The sequence below is a fragment of the Geotrypetes seraphini genome, chromosome 1, assembly GCF_902459505.1.
Source record: "Geotrypetes seraphini chromosome 1, aGeoSer1.1, whole genome shotgun sequence".
Classification (NCBI taxonomy): Eukaryota; Metazoa; Chordata; class Amphibia; order Gymnophiona; family Dermophiidae; genus Geotrypetes; species Geotrypetes seraphini.
The window spans coordinates 72,327,155-72,354,682 of NC_047084.1; the positions used below are offsets into that span (position 1 = coordinate 72,327,155).

At 44.9% G+C, this 27,528-nt stretch overlaps 1 protein-coding gene across 1 annotated transcript in view; it reads left to right on the forward strand.

The window, feature by feature from the left end:
* Positions 1–27,528, forward strand: part of SLC45A2 (solute carrier family 45 member 2) — a 77,650-nt gene that overhangs the window by 20,960 nt on the left and 29,162 nt on the right. Inside the window, exon 4 of the mRNA XM_033957796.1 lies at positions 15,751–15,894. Coding sequence (XP_033813687.1) covers positions 15,751–15,894 — 144 coding nt within the window. The remainder of the gene's footprint in view (positions 1–15,750; positions 15,895–27,528) is intronic.

Sequence of the window (27,528 nt, forward strand, 5' to 3'; positions counted from 1 at the left end):
CTAATCCCATCCCTATAATCTACCTCTACTCTTAGCTGTACCCCTCAATCCCTTTGTCTTCCAAGTACCTATCCAAAGCTTCTTTGAACCCCTGTAGCGTGCTCCTGTTTATCACATCCTCTGGTAGCGCGTTCCATGTATCTACCACCCTCTGTGTGAAAAAGAACTTCCTAGCGTTTGTTCTAAACTTCTCCCCTTTCAATTTCTCTGAGTGCCCCCTTGTACTTGTTGATCCCCTTAATTTGAAAAATCTGTCCCTGTCAAGATTTAAATTATTATATTTATTCAAGCTATGATACTATTTAGGTAATTCTAAAGAATTTCCAGGCTCTGGACATGATGAAGATGCAGCATTTTAATCAAACTTGTGTCGTGCAGAAGCTGGATTCTATGAGACAAGAAGGTAAAGCAGGGGTAACTCTACAAACCTACAATGATCGTTCGCAAGAACAAATACAATACATTCTAGTTATTTGTGGTAGTACGGTTCCCAGAAAAGTCCACAAACTATGAAATCATGAATGACGAAATGCTGCGACCCAGGGGAAAGTAGAGGTTAGGTTCTAGCAGTACATTTTGCATCTCTAAAACTGCGTAAAGTGAACAATAGATCCTATAGAACGTTGCAAACATATTTTTTAATTTGCAGTATTTCTTATAGAAGTAACATTCTTTAGCAAAATAATTGCACAGAACAGTGCTAAAAAAATAAATAATGTACAGAATTGCATAATCATAGTAAGCAATTCATCTGCTCATCAACCAATACAATGCGCCATGGTTTTCTCACCATTAGAATTCAGTAATGCTGTTAAACAAAAACAATTGCACACAACAGTGCTGAAAAATAAATACTTGTTGACTGAAAAAACTGTGTCTTTCTTGTCTGGTTGGCTTTCCTTCTTAAGTCCTTAAGGGGTACTTTTATTAAGGTGTGCTAACTGATTTAGCATGCACTAAAGATTAGCGTGTGCTAAATGCTAAGACATCCATTACATTCCTATGGGCATCTTAGCATTTAGCGTGTGCTAATCTTTAGCGCGTGCTAAATCGGTTAGTACACCTTAGTGAAAGGACCACTAAAGCCTGGATTCTGTACAGGATGCCCGATCTCAGAAGCCGACGGGCGTCCTTTATGGAATCGGGCCTAAGGCCGCCTAAAATAAACCTGATTCTGTAACCGTGTTACAGACGCCAGTTAGACAATCGGGTTAGTGTAGATGCAGCCGCTATACTTATCATGGAAAGGGATCTCCCTGCCATGATAAGTATAGTGGCCACCAAATGCGGCAGGAGGATGCCCAATCTCTCCTGCCCGGAGGACCCACAACCCCCACCTCGCGAAAATCACCGGCAGGAGGGTTCCCAACCCCTCCTGCTGGAACACCCTCCCATGTGTGGACCCCCCACCTCTGCTAACCCCTCCCCCCACTAACCTTAAATGTTGGCCAGCCGGGTTTTCTTACTGTCTGGCCGGCAGGCCCACCTCCGTCGAAATGAGGCAGGCCTGACCCTTCCTGGTGCATTGTGGAATGCACCGGGGAGGAGCGAGGGGCCTAAGGCCTAAGATTCTGGTTGGCCCATGTGCCTAAGGCCCCACCCATTGGAGGGGCCTTAGGCGCCTGGGCCAATCAGGCCTTAGGTCCCTCCCCGGTGCATCCCACAATGCACCAGGAAAGGGCAGGCCCGCCTCATTCCAGAGGTGGGCCTGCCAGCTGGATGGTGGGAAGACCCAGCTGACCATCTTTAAAGGTTAGCATCCAGGGAGGGTGGGGAGGGTTTCTGCAATCTTCAGGGGGTGTTTCAGCAAGAGGGTTTGGGCACCCTCCTGCCGGTGATCTTCAGGGGAGGTGTTCCGGCAGGAAGGATTGGGCACCCTCTTGCTGGTGATCCTCGGGGGGGGGGGGGGTCCAGCAGGAGGGATTGGGCATCTCTACTGCCGTGTTTGTTCAGGGGGTGGAAAGACATTGCTAAATAAATCTACTGTATTGACTTAATTTTCGAAAAGGCGACTCAATAAAATCAGGAAATGTTTAAAAAGAAGCAAAAATGATTGGTGGCAAAGATTAGGACTGTAAACCAGGTGTATATGTTATTTAAAAATACCATTGTGGCAGCCCAGACCTGATGTATTTCACATATTAAAAAAGGTGGAAAAAAAGAGGACATGAAAGCCGGCATGGCTAAAAAGTGAAGCGAAAGAGCCTATTAGAGTATAAAAGAAATCCTTTAAAGAATGGAAAAAAGAATCCAAATGATGTAATTAAGAAGAGACATAATCATTGGCAAGTTAGATGTAAAGAATTGATAAAGAAAGCTAAGAAATATGAAGAGAAACTTGCTAAAGAAGCAAAAACTCATAGTAACAATTTTTTTAGGTACACTAGAAGGAGAAAAATCTGTGAGGGAATCCAAGGGACCATTGGATGATCTAGGAGCAAAATGAGCACTTAGGATGGATAAGGCCATAGCAGAAAGACCGAATGAATTATTTGCTTCGGTCTCTATGGAAGAATAAGTAAGAGATCTACCTGAACCGGAAATGATTTTCAAAGATGATACAGAGCAAGTGAAATAAATCTCAGTGAACTTGGAAGACATACAAGCCAAATTGTCAAGTTCAAGAGTGAGAAATCACCTGGACCAGATCGTATACATTCCAGGGTACTGAAAAAAGCTCAAACATGAAATTGCTGATCTGCTGTTAGTAATTTGTAACCTGTTGCTAAAATCATCTGTAGTACCTAAGATTGGAGGGTGGCCAATGTTATGCTGATTTTTGAAAAGGATTTCAAGGGAGATCTAGGACATTATAGACCGATAAACCTGACTTCAGTGATAATTTCCTTAAGGAATCGTAGGGGTAATACTAGTTTAGATACTAGTGGAAGTCAGAAAATTGCTCAGATCCAAAACTATATAAACTGACCTCTCTTTCAAACAAGTAACCTTAGCATGGATTGTGGTCAGCAAAATATGAGTCACTCAGAAACGTGAAACTCTTCAAGGGAGGAGTGCTCCTCCCTTGAAGAGTTTCACGTTTCTGAGTGACTCATATTTTGCTGACCACAATCCATGCTAAGGTTACTTGTTTGAAAGAGAGGTCAGTTTATATGACTTCAGTGATAGGCATAAGTGGAAACAATTATAAAAATTAAATTGTGGAATACGAAGAAAAACATGATTTAATGGGAGAGAGTCAGCGTGGGTTCAGCCAAGGAGGGGTCTTGCTTCACCAATTTGCTTGACTACTTTGAAGGTGTGAATAAGCATGTGGATAAAAGGCTGATGTAGTGTATCTAGATTTTCAGAAAGCTTTTGACGAAGTTCCTCATGAGAGGTTCCTGAGAAAATTAAAGAATAATGGGATAGGAGTCAATGTTCATTTGTGGATTAGGAATTGGTTATCGGACAGAAAACAAAGGGTATGGTTAAATGGCCATTTTTCTCAATGGAGGAGAGTAAAAAGTGGAGTGTTGCAGGGATCTAATTAGGTATTTGGAAGCTGGATTGGCCACTGTTGAAAACAGGATACAGGATATATCTCGGTCTGTCCCAGTATGGCAATTTTTATGTTCTTTGATCTGTTCTGGGACCGGTGCTATTTAACTTATTTATAAATGATATGGAAACTGGAACGACAAATGAAGTGATTAAATTTGCAGATGATACTAAACTGCTCAAAGTTGTTACAATGCATGCAGACTGTGAAAAATGACAGGCAGACCTTAGGAAATTGGAAGACTGGGCATCCAAATAGCAGATGAAATTTATTGTGAACAAATGCAAAGTGATGCACATTGGTAAGAATAACCCAAATCATGGTTACCAGATGCTAGGGTCCACCTTGGGAGTAAGGTGCGGAGGAGGGCCCACGGGGTGAGTGGAGGGGGGCCCGCGTTGCCGATTATACTTCCGATCTTGCTGTTGATATGGGCGGGGGGGCCGTCATCATCCATCAGGCTCCCCTGATAATGTCGGGCCTTAGGCACGTGCCTACTGGGCCTATCTTTTAATCCGGCCCTGTTCAGATCAGAGGTTTACCTCAAAAAAACAAAACATTGCAATGAGCAAGATTCAGGTAGTTACAGTCTTGAACAGGCACTTCAGAATGTCCCATTCACAAACGGGTAAGTTTTGTAGTCCTCTAGCCAGTTAACCAACAAAAGGTAAACACTGGCTTCAAAAAAGGAAAAAGAGAAAACCAAAAGCTTCCAGTTTTAAACAGTTCTTCCTTGCACACAGCCTTATAGGGATAACCTTCCGATCCATGTCCAATCCGTGGGCAATTGGAGGCAGGCTGACCAATTCACCAACCATGTTCATGCAAATGGAGGTGATCGGAGGCATGCCCCCATCCGACGACACAGATTGCTGGGTAGCTACTTTGCCTGTAGATGATCTGCGCATGCGTTTGCAGTCTGCGCTTTTTTTTTTTTTTTTTTACTTTTTTACTCACGAGCCCGTAGTTTTATCCCACCGGTTTAAAGCTGCAGAGAAGGGAGGCAGAGCAGGAGAGTATAGGGGCAGCAAAAGGCAGGAGAATCGGGGCTCAGAGCAGAGTTTTTGCACAAGCGTCCGGTCCTCAGCAGTCACTTGTTTTTGGATTGGCCAGCCCAGTCGGTGTGCCTGTTTTTTGTTAGTGAATTGCGGTCCTTCCTACTTTTCATGTCATTTCCCCTCATTTGCATGCATGGATCGGAATCGGATTGGCACAGAGGTTAGTGAATTGGGTCAGAGGAAAATCGGGTCGCAAACCGATCGGTACATGATCGGTTTGCTTAGTGAATCTAGCCCATAGTTCGTTCTTAAAAAAAAAAAAAATTATTTGTTTATTCAAGTTTTCAATACATTACAAGAAAATAACATTCTTGCTAAGGAAATACAGCAGGAATAAATGTACAACATCACATTTTTAAATCCATATGAAACAAAGTAAAATAAAATAATTCAAGCTTCCTTAGACCACAAAATACCAAGGAGAATATAAGGCAGTTAACAATAAGAAATTAAACATGAAAGAGAAAAGAAAAAAAAACAATGAAAGGCTATAGCATATTCTGCATTATCATTTGATTCCGCTAAACAGCAGCAAATTTCTTTAGCTCCAGAAATGATCTTAGCTGCTCTGGCCGATAAAAGACATACTTAACCTGAGCATACTTTACTACACACTTGCAAGAGTACGCCAACAAGAAAGATGCCCCCCAGAGCCTTGGTCTCCTGTCTCATAGACAAAAAAGTGGGGTTAAATGGACAATACTCGGACTGGAAAAGCGTCACGAGTGGAGTGCCACAGGGTTCGGTGCTCGGGCCTGTGCTCTTCAACATATTTATAAACAACCTGGAAATTTGCACGATGAGTGAGGTGATTAAATCTGTGGATGATATAAAGTTATTCAGAGTGGTGAAGACAAAGAAGGATTGCGAAGACCTACAATGAGAAACAAACACACTCGAGGAATGGGCCGCGAAATGGCCAATGAAGTTCAATGTGGATAAGTGCAAGGTGATGCATGTCGGTAACAAAAATCATATGCACGAATACAGGATGTTCGGTGCAGTACTTGGAGAGAGTCCCCAGGAAAGAGACTTGGGAGTACTTGTAGACAAGTCAATGAAACCGTCCATGCAATGTGTGGCGGCGGCGAAGAGGGCAAATAGAATGCTAGGAATGATTAAGGGGATCACAAACAGATCTGAAAAGGTAATCATACTTTTGTACCGGGCCATGGTATGCCCCTACCTGGAATACTGCATCCAACACTGGCCGCCGTACATGAAGAAGGACATAATACTACTCGAAAAGGTCCAGCGAATGATCGAAACATTCAAGATATTGAAGGGAATTGACTTTGTAGAGAAAGAAAGATTGTTCACCCTCTCCAAGGTGAAGAGAACGAGAGGACACTCATTAAAGTTAAAAGGGAATAGATTCCATACAAACGTACGGAAGTTCTTCTTCACCCAGAGAGTGGAAGAAATCTGGAACGCTTTTCCAGAGGCTGTTATAGGGAAAAGCACCCTTCAGGGATTCAAGACAAGGTTGGATAAGTTCCTGCTGGAACAGAACATACGCAGGTAAAGCTAGACTCAAATAGGGCACTGGTCTTTGACCTAAGGGTCGCCGCTTGAGCGGACTGCTGGGCACGATGGACTACTGGTCACGATGGACTACTGGTCTGACCCAGCAGCAGCAAATCTTATGTTCTTATCTTGTTTCCTTATAGTTCTTTCTTATACTTGTGTCAGCAAACTTAACAAACAATTCTGTGCCAAATATTCTAAACAGTGCCAGAGTAAAAAGAAACACAAAAAGGAAAAAAAAAAACTGCTCCAGTTCTCAGGTGTCAGCAATTAAGGAAATCTCCTCTCTGTGTGCACAGTCTTACTCTCAAAAGAAAGTTTCTTTCAGCATCTATGAGACAAACCTGGTTCTTTTTGTTACATAGAATTTTTGGGACCCCAGTTCGTTTACAAAAGTTGGACAGTTCAAAGTCTAATAGAAACATAGAAACATAGAAAAAAGCAGCAGAAAAGGGCTATAGCCCACCAAGTCTGCCCATTCCAAGTATCCCCTCCCCTGAATTTACTCCCTTAAAGATCCCACGTGAGTATCCCATTTTCTCTTAAAATCCATCACGCTGCTGGCCTTTATCACCTGGAGTGGGAGTCTGTTCCAATGATCCACTACTCTTTCGGTGAAGAAGTACTTCCTGGAGTCGCCATGAAACTTCCCTCCCCTGATTTTCAGCGGATGCCCTCTGGTGGTTGAGGGTCTCATGAGCCAGAAGATATCATCTTCTGACTCGATGCGTCCTGTGATGTACTTATATGTTTCAATCATATCTCCCCGTTCTCTTCTTTCCTCAAGTGAGTACAGCCGCAATTTTTTAAATCTTTCTTCATACGTGAGATCCTTGAGCCCCAAGACCATCCTGGTGGCCGTTTGCTGAACCGACTCAATCCTCAGCACGTCCTTTCGGTAGTGTGGTCTCCAAAACTGAACACAGTACTCCAAGTGAGGCCTCACCATGGCTCTGTACAACGGCATCATAACTTCAGGTCTCTGCGGATACACCCCATCATTTGTCTTGCCCTGGAGGAAGCCTTCTCCACTTGATTGGCAACCTTCATGTCCTCACTAATGATCACCCCTAGGTCGCATTCCGCCATGGTCCTAACCAAGGTCTCACCATTTAGTACATAAGTTCTACGCGGGTTTCTCTTACCCAGGTGCATTATCTTGCATTTTTTAGCATTGAAGCCTAGCTGCCAAGTAGTTGACCATTGTTCCAGCAACAGTAGGTCATGTGTCATATTATCAGGTAATAAGCTTTTGCCTACTATGTTGCAAAGTTTGGCGTCATCGGCGAACAGTGATACCCTTCCTCTAAGTCCTTGCGTCATATCTCTTATGAATAAGTTAAATAGAATCGGGCCCAGGACCAAGCCCTGCGGCACTCCACTGATCACGTCCGATGCTTCGGATGGGGTACCGTTCACCACCACCTTCTGAAGTCTAACGCTCAGCCAATTCCCAACCCATGTAGTTAGAGTGTCTCCTAATCCTATCGATTTCAGCTTGTTCAGTAATCTTCGATGAGGGACGTTATCAAATGCTTTACTGAAGTCCAAATATACCACATCCAGTGACTCTCCGGCGTCCAGTTGTCTAGTAACCCAGTCAAAAAAGCTAATCAGATTAGATTGGCAGGATCTACCTTGGGTGAACCCGTGTTGGTGTGGATCACGCAGTTTTTCTTCGTCTAGGATTGTGTCAAGATTCTGTTTGATCAGTGTTTCCATGAGTTTACACACTATAGACGTGAGACTCACTGGTCTGTAGTTTGCTGTCTCTGTCCTGCAGCCCTTTTTGTGGAGTGGGATTACGTTGGCGGTTTTCCAGTCCAAGGGGACCCTTCCTGTGCTTAGGGAAAGATTGAAAAGAACAGATAATGGTTCTGCCAGGACTTCCCTTAACTCCCTGAGCATTCTGGGGTGTAGGTTATCCGGTCCCATGGCTTTGTTTACTTTGAGTCTTGATAGTTCGTCATAGACGCTACTGGGCGTAAATTCGAAATCTTGAAACGGGTCTTTCTGGTTATCTCCCGTCTGCAGCTGTGGACCAACTCCCGGCGCTTCGCAGGTGAACACTGAACAGAAGTATTTGTTTAGTAGTTCTGCCTTCTTAGAATCTGATTCCGCAAAGTTACCGTCCAATTGCTTCAGGCGTACTATCCCATCTTTGTTTCTTTTCCTGTCACTAATATAGCTGAAGAAAGATTTATCCCCTTTCTTAATTTTCCGTACTAGCTCTTCCTCCATTCGGAGTTTGGTTTCTCTGACTGCTGTTTTGACAGCTTTAGATCTGTCTAGATCAGGGGTGCCCAAACTTTATGGGCTTGTGAGCTACTTTTATAATGACTAAGTCAAAATGATCTACCAACAATAAAATTAAAAAAAAACACAAAGCACACTGAAAGGCAGAGAAAATGTTAATTATTCATATTCCGGGTTTTTTCAAAGAGGTCACAGCAGATGACTCTATGCAATGTCACCTCAGTAACAAAATACAAAAATAGACAAATACACCCCCTCCTTTTTTACTAATCACAATAATAGGTTTTAGCACAGGGAGTTACGCATTAGAGAATGACACGGTGACGGTTTACCCGCGGCCACCGCATTTAAGCCGCGGGTCACCGCCGAAAACGGGGAAGAAAAATAGCAGTCGCTGCGGTGGCGGGGACAAGGCCATTCACCGACCACGGAAACGGTGAACAGGTTTGTCCCCGCGGGCCAATGTACCCCCTTCTAGGAACCGCTATTTCACCGTGCTCCTCATTTGTCATTTCAACCCTTCCTGCCAATCGCAGCAGAAGGGTACCCAACCCCTCCTGCCGGTCCTCCCAATGGCCTCCCCTAAGATCGCCGGCAGGAGGGTACCCAACCCCTCCTGCTGGACCCCCCCCCAACGAACCCTCCCACCCCGGAACCCCCTTAGTCTTACTTTTCAAGTTGGACCGGACAGCTCCTCGCTCGTCTGGCCAGCAGGCCTGCCTCCGTCCAAATGAGGCGGGCCCGCCCCTCCCCTCCCCTGCCTAACCCACAGGATCCTAGGGCCTGATTGGCCCAAGCACCTAAGGCCCCTCCTATAGCGGGAGTGGCTTTAGGTGCCTAGACCAATCAGGCCCTAGGATCCTGTGGGTTGGGCAGGGTAGGGGCGGGCCCGCCTCATTTGGACGGAGGCAGGCCTGCTGGCCAGACGAGCGAGGAGCTGTCCGGTCCAACTTGAAAAGTAAGACTAAGGGGGTTCCGGGGTGGGAGGGTTCGTTGGGGGTGGGGTCCAGCAGGAGGGGTTGGGTACCCTCCTGCCGGCGATCTTAGGGGAGGCCATTGGGAGGCAGGGGAGGGGCGGGCCCGCCTCATTTGGACGGAGGCAGGCCTGCTGGCCAGACGAGCGAGGAGCTGTCCGGTCCAACTTGAAAAGTAAGACTAAGGGGGTTCCGGGGTGGGAGGGTTCGTTGGGGGGGGGGGTCCAGCAGGAGGGGTTGGGTACCCTCCTGCCGGCGATCTTAGGGGAGGCCATTGGGAGGACCGGCAGGAGGGGTTGGGTACCCTTCTGCTGCGATTGTCGGGAGGGCCGTTGGGGGGGTCTACAGGAGGGGTTGGGTGCCCTCCTGCCGTGATCGCTGGGGGGAGGGGAGACTTGCAGCCGTAGCCGCGGTCACTATGCTAATCACGGCAGCATTTAAAGTACATGTCGTGTTTGTTTTTGCATTGCTAGCCCCAGGGGTGGTGGAAGATTAGTGATTGAAAAACTGTATGAAAAATAACTATTTTAAATTTAGTGATCAAAATGTGTCAGTTTTGAGAATTTTTATTAATTAATTTTTTCTCTGCGTGTTTTGTTTTTGTATAGTTATTAACTAATATTTAACTAAGTTTTAAAGTTTTAAAGAATGTTTCCTTTATACGTAAATAAAGAAAAGTGAATGGGATTGCAGTGGCGGTGACGGGGCGGTGAATGGGGTGGCAGTGGCGGTGACGGGGCGGTGAAGAGGATGGTGAGACGGGGACGGGGCGGTGACGGGGTTGGTGAGACGGGGACGGGGCGGTGACGGGGATGGTGAGACGGGGACGGGGCGGTGACGGGGACCAATTTTTTCACCGTGTCATTCTCTATTACGCATGCCTCGCGCTGCTTTCAATGCTCATAGGCTCCCTGCGCTAAAAAATGCTATTGCGGTTTAGTAAAATGAAGCCATAGTGCAAAATATAGACAACAGATATAAATTCTCAAAACAGACACATTTTGATCACTAAATTGAAAATAAAATCATTTTTCCTACCTTTGCTGTTTGGTGATTTCATGAGTCTCTGGTTGCACTTTCTTCTTCTGACTGTGTATCCAATCTTTCTTCCTTTCTTTCAGCCTCCTGTACGTTTCCTCTCCTCCAGACCTCATTCTCTCCCCCAACTTTTTCTTTCTGTCTCCCTGTTCCCCCTTCTTTCTGCCTCCCTGTCTGCCCCCTTTCTTTCTTTTTACGTGCCCTCTCCCAAGCCACTCGGTTTGCTGCCACCGCCGTCCCAAGCTTTCCCTGCAGAAGCATCGCGCTGACCAGCATTCCGCTCCCTGACGTCAATTCTGACGTAGGAGAGGAAGTTCCAGGCCAACAAGGCATTTCTCATTCCATCCAGCCTGAGCCCCATCTCTCCTTGATCCAGCATTTCCCTTCTGTGTCTATCAGAATTACCATTCTACCTATTTTCCAGCATCACCCTTTGTGTCCATCTCACCTATATCCCTATCTCACCACTTTTTCAGAATCTTCATTTGTCTCTGTCCTTGTCTTTACCCCATGTTCACCATTTGCCCTTTCAATGTCTTTATCTCCCCCCCCACACACTTTTTCAGCATTACTTCTATGTCTCTATTTCACCTCCTCTTCATGTCCCCTCTGTATCTCTATCCTTATTCAGTAGGTCCTGCTTACCCTTTCTCTTCTTTGTGTCATTATCTCCATTTTCTGCTTTCCCCACTTTTCCTTTGTTACTGCACCCTGTAGCCAGAATCTTTCCACCCTCCCTCCACTCAGGCCCAGCCCTGTATGAAATATTTCCTTTTGTTTCCCTCCCCTCTCTCTTTCTCTTTTTCTTCCCCTCGCTCACCCACGAGTACTGCATCTGGCCCTCTCCCTTCTACCTGCACCCGGCAACACCCCCTGCTCCGCGGCTCTCTTCAGCAACTCGTCAGCAGCGGTGATCAAGACAGGCTTCCCTCTACGAGTCCCGCCTTTGTGGAAAAAGGAAGTTGAAACAAGCGGGACTCGCAGAGGGTAGGCCCCGACGTCAGAAGCTTGTGTCGATCGCTGCTGCTGAGTTGCCGAAGAGAGCCGCGGAGCAGGGGGTGTGGCCGGAAGCAGGTAGAAGGGAGAGGGAGATAGGAAGGCTGTAGAAGCTCCGGAGCATGACACCGACCCCGACCCCGGCCAGTATGATTTCTTTTTCAGGCTGCTGCTGCTGCCGCTGCCACGCTCCCCCCCCCCCCCCCACCGAAATGACAAAAACAGCCTAATGCCCGGCGTTGGCGTCTTTGACGTCGGGAGAGGAAGGCTGATAGGCCCGGTAGATCGGGACGGCAACACGAGTCTATCACAGAGCCCGGGATGGGCTCTGTGATCGACTCACGTTGCCTTCCTGAGCTACCGGTCGATCGCGATCGACGTGTTGGGCACCCCTGGTCTAGATAGTCCTCTTTCGCCCCCTCTCTGCCTAAATGTTTGTAGGTGATAAATGCGTCTTTTTTCTGTTTAACTAGGTCTGAAATTTCTTTATTGAACCATTGGGGTCTTTTGTTTCTCCTGCGTTTACTTACTGTCTTTATGTATCGGTCTGTTGCTTTGTGTAGGATGGACTTCAGAGACGACCACATATCCTCCACATTGTCAGATATTGCTGGCACTGTCATCTTGAAATAGGGACACTGGATCATCTGTTGTTCTATTGTCCCTTGATACTCAATTTTTGGAAATCAATATGGGGGACAAATTGACTTGATACTGGAATCTTCGATTCCGTTGTCCTATGAGGTGGTAATCTGTGGGAGATTGTTGTCAACTAAACCTCTGTTAGAAAGGTATAAAAGCAGACTCTTTATCATTATGACTGGGATAGCCATGCAAATGATTACCAAGAACTGGAAAAATTGGGACAGACTTAATTTTTCCTTATGGTGGGAAACTTTATGTTTATGTTATAAATATGAAAAAATAAATTCAGAAATATTATGTCATAATAAACTATTTAAATTAACATGGAGTCCATTGACAAATTTTGTTAACTCTGATTAGTTGGTTTATGCCTTTATTTCCTATTTGATTTGCACATCCAGGGAGGGGGAGAGTGGGGTAATATATTTTGTTTTCATTGATCGATTGTAGGTGCTGTCTATGATGTTAATTGTATGTATATATTTAATGCACTGTTCACGAATTGAAAATTTATAAAGATTTATTAAAAAAAAAAAAAGAAAGAAAGTTTCTTATGTTAAGACAAAAACTTTAGGCAATTAGAAAATCACAAAACAATACTGCTCCTCTTAACAGGATTCCATTGCTTCCTCTGGCTCACCTTGAAAAGGTAGTTCATCAGAAACCTCCATATATTCCTCATTAGCTGGCAGTTCTGGTGGAGTTAGCTGATCAGGTTCATCCAGCTCCAAGATCTCCACATCAGGCTTCCATTTAGGCTGGGTTCTATTATGTGGCAGTGCCTGTTCCTCTGTCTGCTTCCATTCATCTCCCCTAATGCTGCCCGATTCAAGAAAAGAATTTCGATTCTATTCAGCCTTTGAATTTAATTTTTGATTCGATTCGATTTTCCTGCCCAATTGGGTGTTTTTTTTCAAACATCCTGGTGGGTTTATTTTATAGCCTCTTCACCCCTTTTATAGACTTTTCATCCCCTTTGCCCTCTCCTACCCACACTGGTGCTGTGGTGTAAACAAAATAAACAAAAAAAGACTTTTCCTCTCTCTGTTAAATCCTAGCTCATGTTCGAGGTCTAACACCACCATCTGGCAGGATACACATTTCAAATCTGACATGTTGTAATTACAAAACAGAAAATAAAATGATTTTTTTTTTACCTTTGCTGTCTGGTCATTATTCAAATTATATTGATCCCAGGCTCTGGATGTCTTCTGATAACTTGCTTGCTAGGATCTCCTTTCTTCTTTCTCCATGCTAACCATCCATTTTCCATCTCTGTCCTCCCCTTCTGTTTCCTTTCCCTCCCCCAGATGTCGGCATCTTCCTTTTTTTCATCTCCATCCACGCAGCTGCAGTGATGGACCCCACCATCCCCAGATCCACCATCTCTCCTTTTCTCAACTACCCTTTCATCCAGCATCTCTCCCTCCTTCCCCACCACCCCAGGGTCAACCAGCTCTCCCTTTCTCTTCCCAACTACCCTCCTTTCCAGTATCTCTATACCCCCCCCTTGGGTTAACTTAAAACATCTCCAGGGGCCCCCACAGTCCAGGCATGTCCTCCCCTTCTGTCCCTCTCCCTCTGTTCCCCTCACCTTCCCGGTCTCTTTTCACTCTTCTTGTTCAGAGGAGCCCCAGTGTGGTAGTCATTCTCACAAGCTGCCAGCGCTGCCCTGAAGCTTCCCCTCTGCTGTGATCCACCCTCTCTCTGACTCAACTTCCTATTTCTGCCTGGGTAGATCACAGTAGAGGTAAAGCTTCAGGGCTGCACCAGCAGCTTGTGAGAATGGCTGCCCCGCAGGGGCCTCTCCAAACAAGTCTGGGAAGGGATGTAGCAGGACAGAAGGGGAAGAGATGCCTGGATGGACCACACATTAGCTCTGGTCATGTGAGGTCCTCAAATTATTTGGGGTGCTATTGCATCCACAGAGCTGGTGCCTATGTTGCCAGGTACTTGTAACCTGGGTTGGCCATTATTGGCAACAGGATACTGGGCTTGAGGGACCTGAGGTCTGACACAGTATGGCAACTCCTATGTCTTTTTGGCATGTAATAAGAAAGTATCAGAGCTTCCAAGTTACCCAGCTGCAGGGGGGAGATTGTAAACCAGACCTGTCAGCTCGGTTTTAGACATCCCTCCTCTGCTCTTCAGCCTATTAGCTTTGACGTCGCAGCTGCACTAGAGCCTATATTTGCCCCTTCTTTTTGATCTTGTCCACGTGCTTGCAGCCCCGGGCTCTAGCTTCCTTCGCGGCAGTACAGGCGTTTACTCGCACGCAGACACGAGCAAAAGGAGTTTGGAGCAGAAGCTGAAGTTCGTCCGTGAGCGGATCTGAGCTTTCCCTAACTTCCTGTCGGCAGGCGTCTGCTTCCAGTGAGCGGGAGGCACGGTTGGTGCAGATTTCGCCGCATCTCTACTACTATTACTAATAGTGCTGAAACAGAGACAGAAACTGTCCAAGAGCAGCTTAAGGTTAGCGGCGCGGGGAGGAGGGTTGGGCCCCAAATCGGCAATGCCGATTTTTTAAAAATACAAATCGATTCGAATCGATTCACCTAAAGTGAATCAGTGAATCGATTCAAATCGCAAATCGGGCAGCACTAATCTCCCCCATCTCCTGCTTGCAGCTCTGCCTTATATTGGTGGAAGCCCCACCCAAACCTGCGTGGAATCAGCAGGGGCAAAAACTCCCTCTGGTTCTCCCTTTGACCAAGCTGCAGATTGGTCTCAGGGAAATAGTACTGTTTCTTTACAGAAGGTTTAAAGGCTTTTGTATGCTGGTTTTTAATAGCTTTCCCTTTACACTGGCCAAACCTATCTTGCCAGGGACTGGGACTAGAAGGCAGTCCCAACTGCCTGCACACCAGGAAAAAATTCCTGATGAACTTTAATCCTCTTGTCACAGGATTACTTTTAAACCGTGGCAAGTCAGGAGATGCACTAGACTTGACACAGCATGCCTGGGCATGCTTGTACATGGGCTTCCCATGTCAGAGGGAAGGCTTCCGGCTCAGCCACAGGACTTGCGTAGGAGCCATTGCCCTCGGCTTTGTGCAGAGAAACAACTGTGGCTGGAATGAGGAAGGAGCCAGACAGAAAGTAAACACCCACCGGAGGGAGGCACGTACTTGGGGCACAGAATGGAAGGAGGGAGAGAGAGGGGCGTGTTGAAACTCGGGAGGGAGAGGAACACACTGAGACGAGTCCAATGTAAAATGGGGACTGCCTGTTTAGGCATCCCGTGACAGGTAGGCTCACAAAATAGTAGCACATATAGGGAGGAAAATTTTGTCCTATTACGAGATGCTATCATGGTGTCGTATGGTGCTCCAAGGCACACCAATTTACACCAGCCAATCACCTGTCATAAATAGGAGCACCTAAATTTCAATGTGCCAGGATGGCTTTACATTAATATTCTAAAACAGCTTAGGTGAGCCTAAAGGGGGAGTTCATCAAAGGGCACCACAGCATAAGGTCTCACTAACGATTAGCAAATGCCAAATGCTAATGATGTCCATTATATTCCTTTGGGCATCGTTAGCAATTAGCAAGCACTAACGCGGTAGTGTCCTTTAGTGAATTCTTCCCCTAGTGTCATTATAGAATTGGTACTAAGTTCACTCCATTGGTGTTCCCAGTTATAAAACTGCCCCTTATATGTGCAGTGGCATTGAATATATGGGAAAAGACATTTGTTTCTTTAAACCTGGCGGCCTTATTTTTTAAAACCTGGATGCTTTATTTCACATAGATTCAGAAACGGATGACCCTAAAATCCTTACTGAAGGCAATTATAAGTATGCCTCCTCATTATCGCTGCTTATGTGTGAGTCACCTGATTGGATGGACTGCTTTCCTTTCCAACATGCTGTTCTTCACCGATTTTATGGGGCAGGTAAACAGTATAAAAACGCTTTGCTCATGTTTTCATTGTGTAGACCTAAACACTGTAATAGAGTAGACACCCCAGAGAGTGTGGATAACATGAGGTGGGATCTAGTGAACCTTGAGGAATGGTCAAGTAATTGGAAAGTAAGATTTAATGCTAAAAAATGCTATAAAAGTCAAAGGGAACAGTATAGTATAGGAAGCTTCTGTGTACGAGAAAAAAAGTGGAACTTGGGGATAATTGTGTCTGATGACCTTAAAATGACAAAACAGGTAGAAAAGGCAATGATCAAAGCCAGAAAGATGCTCAGGTGCACAGGGAGAGGAATGGTCAGTAGGAAAAAGGAGGTGATAGTGCCGTTGTATAATAATAATAATTTTATTCTTATATACCGCCAAAGCCGTGGTAGTTCGAGGCGGTTTACAACAAAGAAGAGCTGGACAATCAGCGAATATAGGTACAATGTAAGATCATCAAAATACAAGAGAGCATGATACAGAGGTGAGGCATGAGAGAACTTGGGAACAATTCAATTTGGGATGGAGAGGTATGGCTTAAGAGGACTTGGTTACAAATTGGTTGAACAAGTTTGTCTCTGGTGAGGCCCCATTTAGAATACTGTGTGCAGTTCTGGAGACTGCACCTTCAAAAAGAAATTAACAGGATGGAGACAGTTTCCAAGGACTGCTACAAAATTTTTGGTCTTTGTCATAAATGTGTGGGGGCAGGCTTAGAAACCTCAATATGTATACTCTGGAAGAAAGGCAGGAGAGAAGGAATGTGATAGAGATGTTTAAATGACTACAGGAGGTAATACAGTCTATAGTTGGCTTACTGTTTTAATCCTTGGGGAGAGTGTTTGGCCTTGAAGGAATAAGAGCCTATTCCAAATACCGTAAATAAACGGACATCAGTATGAGCTCTCGAGGGATTTAGAGCTCAGGCAGCAACTCATAGGTGACCAGCACCAAACATGAGTCTAAATGAGCACTGCCTCATACATCATTTAGTCCTGATAAGTGCGAACCGTGCAATTCAGCCGCCTTTTATTTAGGCGTCGGTAGGCGCTTCAACCCTGCCACTTCTGATTGTATTTTTCAATTACTTAGGCATCAGCAGGGCACCTACCGATGCCTAAATTTAGGCGCTGGTTTTAGAATTTCCCCCTTAGTCCAGTGATTTTCCACTTTTTTTGTTCCATCGGAAAATATGGAACAAAAAAAGTGGTAAATCGCTGGACTAAGTGTATAGCTCTGGATGGAGACCACCCCAACTTTGCTGGTTGGGCTTAGAACTTTTTTAGCGACCCCTCATATAGTGCTGGTGTAAGTGATTGCACTTTATACATAAACATGTTTTAGACTACTTGAACCAGTATTCTATGTAGAAAAGTAGGTACCTATCTATCTTTACAGAATGGGCTTAAAATTGGTGCCATAACCACTGCTACCCTCCACAAACCCATTTTGGCACTAGTGACCAATGTGCATTAGATTGCTAAGACTAATCAAAAATGCATTATTTATACCTCTGGGAAGATATGTGGGTTGTTGTTGCTTTTTTTTTTTTTTTTTTACAAGCTTTGTAGGCTAATACAAATCATAGAAGGGGCCTCAAATTCTACCTCCTCAGTGATTTTGTCAAAGGTGAATTGTTGTACCAGTCTCCACAAGTCATCAGAAAAGGCCCTCGAGCCAAGATGTTCCACCACCTGCTCTTGTGAAAAAGCATTTGCAGGTAGCTGGCAGCCTCTAACCTCCTACATGATAAGTCAAACAAAGGTCACTGGCACTCCATCTTCCCAAGTGATTCCAGAATAATAGGTGGCTGGTCTAGTCTATGGCCTTTCCTCCCATTCTACTCTTTCCAATGTTTTGAAATTAAAAAAAGGCAGGAGGGAGCTGTGTACTGTCCTCTCTCACTTCCAACTACAAAATAGCACCAGCTGACAAGGTAGTATGACCTACAAAGTTTTCTGGGTAAGGAAGAAGGTTCTGGCATTCAAAAACTAGTCAAAAGTGCATTGTTAGTCCAGCAAAAAAAAACTAGCATCTTGTTTTTCATTGGGTTTGTTTTTTTTAATTAACCTTTAAAGTAGACTAAATATGGCAAACCTCACTGTTTATACAAAATTCTGGGCATAATACAGCATAATAGAAGTTAGCCAACCTTATCTTTGAAAACATCATCAGTCAGATGGAAAGATAAGTGAATCTTGTGATGCTGAATAGAGAATGACACGGTGGCTGTTATTCGTGGCTAGCCGCAGATAACCTGTCGAAACGGTAAATAAATAAATACTACACCCCCACTCGCACCCTCCGCTCAAAATCGGAGATACGCCTATGCACCCCCCCCGGAAGGTCCCTCCTCACAGAAACTGCCCGCAAACGGTCCTACAGCCACTTCATTCCACACCTCTGGAACCAACTCCCCCCTCAACTCAGACAACAGAACTCATTATTAACATTCCGCAAATTGATAAAGACCCTCCTCTTCAACTAAAGATCACCCTCTGTCTTCTCCCCCCCTTAAACCCCCTCTCTCCTCTCTCCCCTGCCTATCTTCTCCCTAAATTTCAATATAGTCCTCTCCTAGTCCTTACACTGACAAACTGTATCTAAACTCATAGAACTGTTCTTAAACTAAACTACTTATATGTAAAGTCTACCCTTAATTTGCTTATTCTCCTTTTATTTAAATTACATCACATTCTTATAGTCCAAACATTTAAACCTGTTGTACTTCTTATATGTCAAATTACTCTCCATTGTGTATGTTCACTTGTAGACCGTTCTGAGCTACTGGGAGGACGGGATAAAAATCTAAATAAATAAATAAATAAATAAATAAATAAATAAATAAAATAAATAAATAAATAAAAGTCTTTGTCTCCACAGTTAAAGTCGGGAACGCGCACAATCACCGATCAGGTATCTCCCACCCTCCCTTCCTTCCCTCCCCTTACCGTGGCGATTTTGTGGGCTTTTTTACGTCTCCCAGCTGCCCGAGCCGGCTTTCATCATATGAAAGCTTTAACCAAGTCACGTGTGGCTGCCGAAACTTCTCCTCTGACGCAACTGGAAACAGGAAGTTATGTCAGAGGAGAAGTTTTGGCAGCCACATGCGACTTGATTAAAACCTTTTTGTGATGAAAGCCAGCTCGGGCAGGTGGAAGTTGAAGAAACTCCAGAAAATCACCATGGTAAGGTGAGGGAGGGGAAGGAAGGGAGGGAAGGGAGATTCCCTCAGATGACTCAGAGATGACTTCAGGGATCGGAAGGGAGGGAGGGAGAGGGGTTTCTGGACCACGCAACTGAAGGGAAGTGGAAAGAGGAGGGGTAAGAGGAACAGATGCTGAAGGGAAATGGGGAAGAGAGAGTGGTGAGAAGACGCTGAAGGGAAATGGGGAAGAGAAAGAGAGGAGAAGATGCTGAAGGGAAATAGGGAAGAGAAATGGAGAGTGGGGAGAAGACACTGAAGGGAAATGGGGAGGAGAGAGTGGTGAGAAGACGCTGAAGTGAAATGGGGAAGAGAGAGGGGAGAAGACGCTGAAGGGAAATGGGCAAGAGAGAGTGGGGAAAGACACTGGAGGGAAATATGGAGAGAAAGGGGAGATGACTTTTGGCCTTTTTGACAGTTTTCAGACTTTTTTCCCCCTAAAAATATTTTAGGGTTTCGTAGAAGGTGCAGATTGATTATACATGTATTAATTCATTGGTTAAAGTGATTTTGCATGCACTAAAATTTTAAGGCACACTAACAAACCGGAAGACTGAAAAGTGGTGAATGTTACGCCAATCTTCAAGAAAGGTTCAAAGGGAGATCCAGGAAACTACAGACCAGTGAGTCTGACTTCGGTACCGGGAAAGATGGTATAGGCGCTGATAAAGGACCGCATCATAGATCACCTTGACGGACACAAACTGATGAAGACCAGCCAGCACGGCTTCAGCAAAGGAAGATATTGCTTGACAAACTTACTGCACTTCGAAGGAGTAAATGGGCAGATATACAAGGGAGACCCGATCAACATCGTATAGCTAGATTTTCAGAAGGCATTCGACAAGATTCCGCATGAATGCCTACTTTGAAAAATTGCAAGCCATAGAATCGAGGGTGATATACTCATGTGGATTAAAAACTGGTTGGCAGACAGGAAACAGAGAGTGGGGATGAATGGACAATACTCGGACTGGAAAAGCGTCACAAGTGAAGCGCTGCAGGGTTCAGTGCTCAGGCCTGTGCTCTTCAACATATTTATAAATGACCTAGAAATTGGCACGATGAGTGAGGTGATTAAATTTGCAGACGATACAAAGTTATTCAGAGTAGTGACGACACAGAAGGATTGCGAAGACCTAAAAAGAGACATAAATACTCTCGAGGAATGGGCCGCAAAATGGCAAATGAGGTTCAACATGGATAAGTGCAAGGTGATGCATTTCGGCAACAAAAAATCATATGCATGAATACAAGATGTTCAGAGCTATACTCAGAGAGTGCCCCCAGGAAAGAGACTTGTGAGTACTTGTAGACAAGTCAATGAAACTGTCCGCGCAATGTGCGTCGGCGGCAAAAGGGGCAAACAGAATGCTAGGAATGATTAAGAAGGGGATCACAAACAGATCGAAAAAGTTTATCATGACGTTATACCAGACCTGGTACGCCCCCACCTGGAATACTGTGTCCAACACTGGCTGCCGTACATGAAAAAGGACATAGTACTACTCAAAAGGGTCCAGAGTAGAGCGACAAAAATGGTTAAGGGTCTGGGGGAGTTGCCGTACAACGAGAGGCTAGAGAAACTGGGCCTCTTCTCTCTTGAGATGAGAAGTCTTAGAGGGGACATGATTGAAACATTCAAGATACTGAAGGGAATTGACTTAGTAGAAAAAGAGAGACTGTTCACCCTCTCCAAGGTGAAGAGAACAAGAGGGCACTTGCTAAAGTTAGAAGGGAAAGGATTCCATACAAACGTAAGGAAGTTCTTCTTTACCCAGAGAGTGTTAGAAATCTGGAACGCTCTTACAGAGGCTGTTATAGGGGAAAGCATCCTTCAGGGATTCAAGACAAGGTTGGATAAGTTCCTACAGGACCAGAACATACGCAAGTAAGGCTAGACACAAATAGGGCACTGGTCTTTGATCTAAGGGCCGTCGCCTGAGTGGACTGCTGGGCATGATGGACCACTGGTCTGACCCAGCAGCAGCAATTTTTATGTTCTTATGTAAATACATGCTAATAAATGTATAGTTCTAGTAATATTCTTAAAATTATTTTGTAGTGGTCCTCCCTTAACATCCATTTGTTTAAAGTGGAACTCTCAGGAAAGATTGTAAATTATCTTATTAGATTTGTATTATTGTTGTGCCTTACTATTTTTATTTCTGCTTTTATTGTATCAAATTTGTATATGATCTTGGAGCATCTTGTAGAGGAATTAAAAGACAAACTGCATTATAGCTGCTACCTAAGAAGAAAGCAGGTGTGATACCATGACTTGTACTCAGATGAAAGCAATGTGTTCCACACAAGTTCTCAACCTACTCCTTAGGACATACCCAGCCAGTCAGGTTTTCAGAACATCCACAATGAATATGCATGAGATAAATGTGCATATAATGGAGGATTGGGCTGAGAACCCCTTGTGTAGAAAATTAGTGGAACAGCATAAAATGGAATGCGATTATTGTAACATTCACAAAGTGTTTCAACTTTTAAAAAAAAACCAAAACTTAAAGGGCAGCAGAGGATACAATGAGCAGTTTTCTCTAGTTCAGATCACAACGGAGTCCCAACAAGTAGAAAGATTCCCTGCTATCTAACCCTGGGGATATGCAGAGGCTTTCCTCAGGTCAGCCTTCACAACAGTTTATACACTTTTCCTCCAGGAATTTATCCAAACGTTTTTCAAAACACAGCTACATGAACTGTTTTTACCACTTGCTCCGACAATGAGTTCCAGAGCTTGTGACATTCGCATAGAAGAAGTGAGCTGTGAGTCCTTTAAAAGCCCTCGTGCTGCCAGACTGTGCCTGTGGAATATCTTCTGGGTGGGGAGCCAGCATCAGTCCCTGTCCTCAGCAGTGCCTTAGCATGGGAGGGAGGCGCCTGGGGTGGTGGCGCCTGGTTTTGCCACACCGTGCACCCCCTTACTTTTCCCTGCTATTCGAGCACCCTCCATGTACTTCTTGAAATGTTCACTGGCGCACACAGCGTCTTCCACCTCCTCCTTATGCCGACCTCGAGACTGGCGTGAGAAGGAAGTGGAAGATGCTGCTCGCACCAGTGAACATTTCAAGAGGTATGCAGGGAGAGGGGGAAGGGAGGTTCCAGCGCCCCCGTCAAGATGACACCCAGGACGGTCCACCCTTCTTACTATGCCACTGGTCCCTTGGCTCCCTAGATGCTGGTTCTGACCGGAGAAAAATATTGGACAGGTCATGTTCCTGATGGCTCATCCCAATTCACACCCTATCTGTTTCTCTTGTAACTGGAGGTGGCAGTGGTGAAATTTGGAAGGAAAAAAGTTTAAAGAGCATTGTAACATGTCTTCGGAAGAGGATGGAGATAAGGTTTAGAGTCTACTGCACTGAGCTTTGCAAGTCAGCAGTGAAGAGTGAAGACTGTGACCTGCATGGATGTGGAATGAAGAACAGAGGCTGATGAGAGGGCATAGGGTTCTCAACATCAGGATGGAAGCAGCAACCAGGAGCTCTCGTTCTCTAAGTGGAAAGACTAGTTGGTGAGTGGGAGGTTAGGGTCTGTGAGGTAGAGGAGTAGAGCACTGGACTGAGAATCAGAGAACCCAGGACTCAGTTACCACTAACGCTCCCTGTAATCTTGGGAAGTCATTTAACTCTTCATTGCCCGAGGTACAAACATACATTGTAAGACCCTTTAAATATTTGCAGTACCTAAATATAAACCATCATAAGCTCGTATTACTCAAAGAGGCACGACCTAGATTTAAAAAATCCAGTTCCAGTGTGTTGTGCTTAATTTTAGCCTCATATAAATGTTTTCCTCTTGACGCTTCTATTGTGGCACCGTGGGACTGATTCTATATAGGTGAACTAAAAAAGTGTCACCAAGTAGCGTGACACTAAGCCTGATTCTATAAAAGTTAGGCACAGTATATAGAATCATGCCTAGCACCGCCTAAGTGACATTAGGCTAGGGATACCAGATTTCATGAAGTAAAAACCCGAACATGTGGCTCCGCCCCAACCGCCGTGTTCTGCCCCAGCCCCGCCCCCCACACATACATCCTCTTAAGATTGTGGCTATGTCTGGGAGGGCCTCTGAGCATGCGTGGATGTGATGCAATGATGTCGCACGCATGCGCACATATGTGTGACATCATCGTGTCACATCCGCGTATGCTCGGAGGCCCTCCCAGACAGAACCCCGAGCTGAAAACCCAGACAAATCCTTATAGGTTAGAAAGACGTCCGAACACCCGGACAGTCCTCTAAAAAGGATATGCCCGGGGCAATCCCCGGCAGGAGGGATGCCTACTCGTTCTGCCTGATTCAGGAAAAAATATTTCAATTCGATTCAATTCAGCCTATTGAATCGATTTTCCGATTTGATTTTCGTGCCCAATTGGGTGTTTTTTTCCAAACATCCTGGTGGGTTTATTTTATAGCCTCTTCACCTCCTTTGCCCTCTCCTATCCACACTGGCACTGTGGTGTAAACAAAATAAACAAACAAAAAAGACTTTTCCTCTCTCTGTTAAATTCTAGCTCATGTTCGCGGTCTAATTCCAGCCCTGGAAGGATACAAGTTTCAAAACTGACACATTGTAATCACAAAACAGAAAATAAAATTATTTTTTCTACCTTTTGCTGGCTGGTCATTTTTCAAATCATGTTGGTCCCAGGCTCTGCAACTCACTTTCCAGGGTCTCTTGCCCATTTGTCGTTTTCTTCTTTACCTGTGGTAACCATCCATCTTTCATCTCTGTCCTCCCCTCCCCTTCCATTTCCCTTCCCTCACCTGGAGGTCTGGCATCATTCCTTTTTTTCGTCTCTATTCCCGTAGCTGCAGCGATGGATCCCACCATCCCCAGATCCACCATCTCTCCTTTTCTCAACTACCCTTTCATCCAGCATCTTTCCCTCCTTCCCCACCAGCTCTCCCTTTCTCTTTCTAACTACTCTCCTCTTCAGTATCTCTATCCCCCCTTATACCATCCCTTGTGTCCAACTTCTCTCCCTTTCTGTTCCTTCCCTCCATAAATCCCATTGTCCACCATCTTTCTCCCTCTCCTGTTTTTAGATCCATTATTTCTTCTATCCCTCCCCCCATCTTCCCCCTCCTCCAAGTTCACTTCTCCCATCCATCTTCTCCCCCATCTCTACCTCCCCAGTCCACCAACTCCCCCAAGTCCATTTCTCCCTCTTCATGATCTCCCCAAGTACATCTCCCCCTTCTACCAAGTTCATCTCTCCCATCCATCTTCTCCCCTCTCCCTCTCCAATCCACCAACTCCCCCATCTCTCTCTCCCCAAGTCCATCTCCCCTCCATGATCTCCTTCAAGTCCATCTCCCCCCTCCGCCATCTATCTTCCCCCCTCCACCAAGTTCATCTCTCCCATCCATCTTCTCCCCATCTCTCCTCCAGTTCACCAACTCCCCCAAGTCCATCTCCCCTCTCCCCTCTCCCCATATACCTTTACTCTGATGTTACAACATATTGACAGTGGCAGTAGTGATATAGCGATCCACTTCTGCCGCCTCTCCTTGCATCTTCTCTCCACTGTGGCCTGCCCTCAGTGAAAACTTCCTGTTTCCACTTGGGCGGCCGAATGGAGAAAAGACGCCTGGAGTAGTGGCAGGGTAGTGAATCACATTCACTACTGCTGCTTTTCTTCTAGCCAGGGAGGAGAAAGCCTTGCTGCCGCCGATCTGCCCGCAGAGGTCCGTTCAGGCTTTCCCTCTGCCACTGGAGTCCTTGCTTCTGATGTAACTTCCAGTTTTGCAAAACTGGAAGTTACATTAGATGGAAGGACTCTGGTGGCAAAGGGAAAGCCTGAATTGGGCTCTAGCAAGGGGGGCCAACGAATCAGTAAGTTCGATTTTTTCCCAAAACAAATCAATTCAAATCGATTCACCCGAAGTGAATCGGTGAATTAATTCAAATCGCGAATCGGGCAGTACTAATGCCCACTCCCTCCTGCTGTTAACCATGCTCACTTTTAGCTGGATGCTTTGACTAAGCACCTACTTTTTAATAGAATCACATTTTTCAAGTTAGCCACCTAACTTTCAATAAAGTCCAATTAATGACAATTATGATGTGTTGCATGCCAATTAACAGCACCTATTAAGCCTATTAATCAATTAAGTTAGGTGCCTATATTGGCTAGGTGTGCCGATGTATGTGCCTATCTTTAGGCAGACTATATTAAATTTGCCAGTGTGAAATTGATGGCTGGGTTTTTTTTTCCCCCAATAAAAATATAACCATCCACGTAATTGCTACAAAACAAGAACAGAGGACTTGCAAATGAGAAGACATGAATTACATGAATAAAATATCAGCCCACTCGAATTGCAAATATGATAAATTCAATTATCTCATGTGACAAGGAATGGAAGGGACTAGAGGGTTGTCACACAAATCACTTCACTATCTCTGAATAGGAAATGAGAAGTACAGTATAATCTCGTAATAACGGACTTCAAGGGACCTGGAAAAACAGTCCGTTATATCTAGAGTCCGTTATATCCAGAGTTGCATTTTTTAAAAACTTTATTTAGGTCAACTTGAAACAATGTACAATCGATGAACAACAGTCTCTGCACATGCATATCAGCAACATCAATAACAAAACTCAGCAAAACATTGGTATGGCATGAAATGATTGCAAAACCAGAACACTAAAAGATGTTCTAAAGCATTATGTCGTACTGTACTGGAAAGAAAAATACTCTGTCATTTTCTTCTGGGCTGCATTTTGATACTATATCACCGGCACACCACGCGCCTTGTAGGAGGAGCCTGCATGTCCATTATAGCCGAACAAAACCACAGCTAAAAGCGGCTCTGGGGACCAAATTGGTTGTCCGTTATATCCAAAAGTCCATTATATGCGAGTCTGCTATATGTGATGATTTTCTGTATGTTTATAAAGGCGCATAGCCAGGACCAGTAGACCTCGTCTGCTATAGACGAGGTTCCATAATAAGCGAGTCCGTTATAATGAGATTATACTGTATCTGAAAGTCTAGTAGTAAAAAAAGTACTAGTGTTTTTGGTTATGCTGATAATTCCCCCTCCCCCCCGTGGCATAGCGAGGGTAAGAGGTGCCTTGGGTTGTGGTGCCCCTCCACTACCCTCATCTCTCCTCCCCCCCCCCCACGCTCCTGCCTGCTGCATGCACTTCCCCCTTTCCCTTTCCTCATACCTCTAGTTGACATCGTTGCTCGTGGCAGTCAATAACGTGCTCCTTGCGACCCTGTTGGCTTTCCCTCTGACATCACATCCTATGGAAGGCACCCAGAAGTGACGGGGTCATGAAGAGCACGTTGTTGACCACTGTGAACAACTTCAACTAGAGGTATTGGGGGAAGGGAAGGGGGCACGCATGTGGAGGGGAGGAATCGGAAGAGTCAGGGGTGGAGAAGAAGAAGCGTGTCGATGCCCCCACCAACATGACACCCGGGGCGGACCACCCCCTCGCCCCACCTTACTACGCCACTGCCCCCACAAGTCAGCATATTGGCAAGCTTTGTATGCAAATTTTATACTTTGGATTATGAATTACACAAAAAGTTTGGACTGTGTATTACAACACACTTATAAGTCAAAATACTTGACATAGTCTATTTATAAACATTGTCATCTACTGGCTTTTTATTAAAGGTTTTAGAGCAGCCTTTGTTGGCTTACAAATGAGGATAGGATATTAAAGATAAGGTTGTAAGATCAAGGCTTCTGGATATACTCAGAATGAAACAAATGAATTATGGTCATCGTGCATTGTATGCACAAACCTAATCAGAAATAAATGAAAAAATCTTATAAAAGACCACTTCTTTTTCTTCGGAGTCTTGGACTAAGTACCCCTGACTCTTTCCAAGTCTCCTGTAAGGCAATCTCATAGCACATTCCCACAAAAGCACAATACCTTCCATAAACTTAAACCAAGCTTAATTGGTGTTAATTCCACTTGGTCATCCTCAAAAATTAACTTCTGGGGAGCTAAAGATTAGGAAAAAATGAATCCTTTCCCAAAGCACAGACATATTTTGAAATACTTCTCAAACTCTAGGTTAGGGATAAACTGGGGTTTAGTTCTTCACACATAGACTGGACTTCCCAGGAAAGTATCATGTTAGTCCCAGTCACCACCTCCAAAATAAAGAGTTCTTCATTCCAAACACCTTCTTAGATCTGCCTCTGTCTCAACTCTCTTTCTTTGGTTAGGCCAAGCTGGCCTATAGCTGTTTCTCTCCATGTACATAGAAAGTTAGCCTTGAAGAGGTGCAGTTTCTTGCTGCTTCTTCACGTTTCCAAGCTAGATAGGCCTCCAGCCCATAAAGAGCCTAAAATGATTCCTTCCAGCATTCACAAAAATACACTTACTACAGTGATGGACTTTGTGGCATTCTGGACAGCATACCA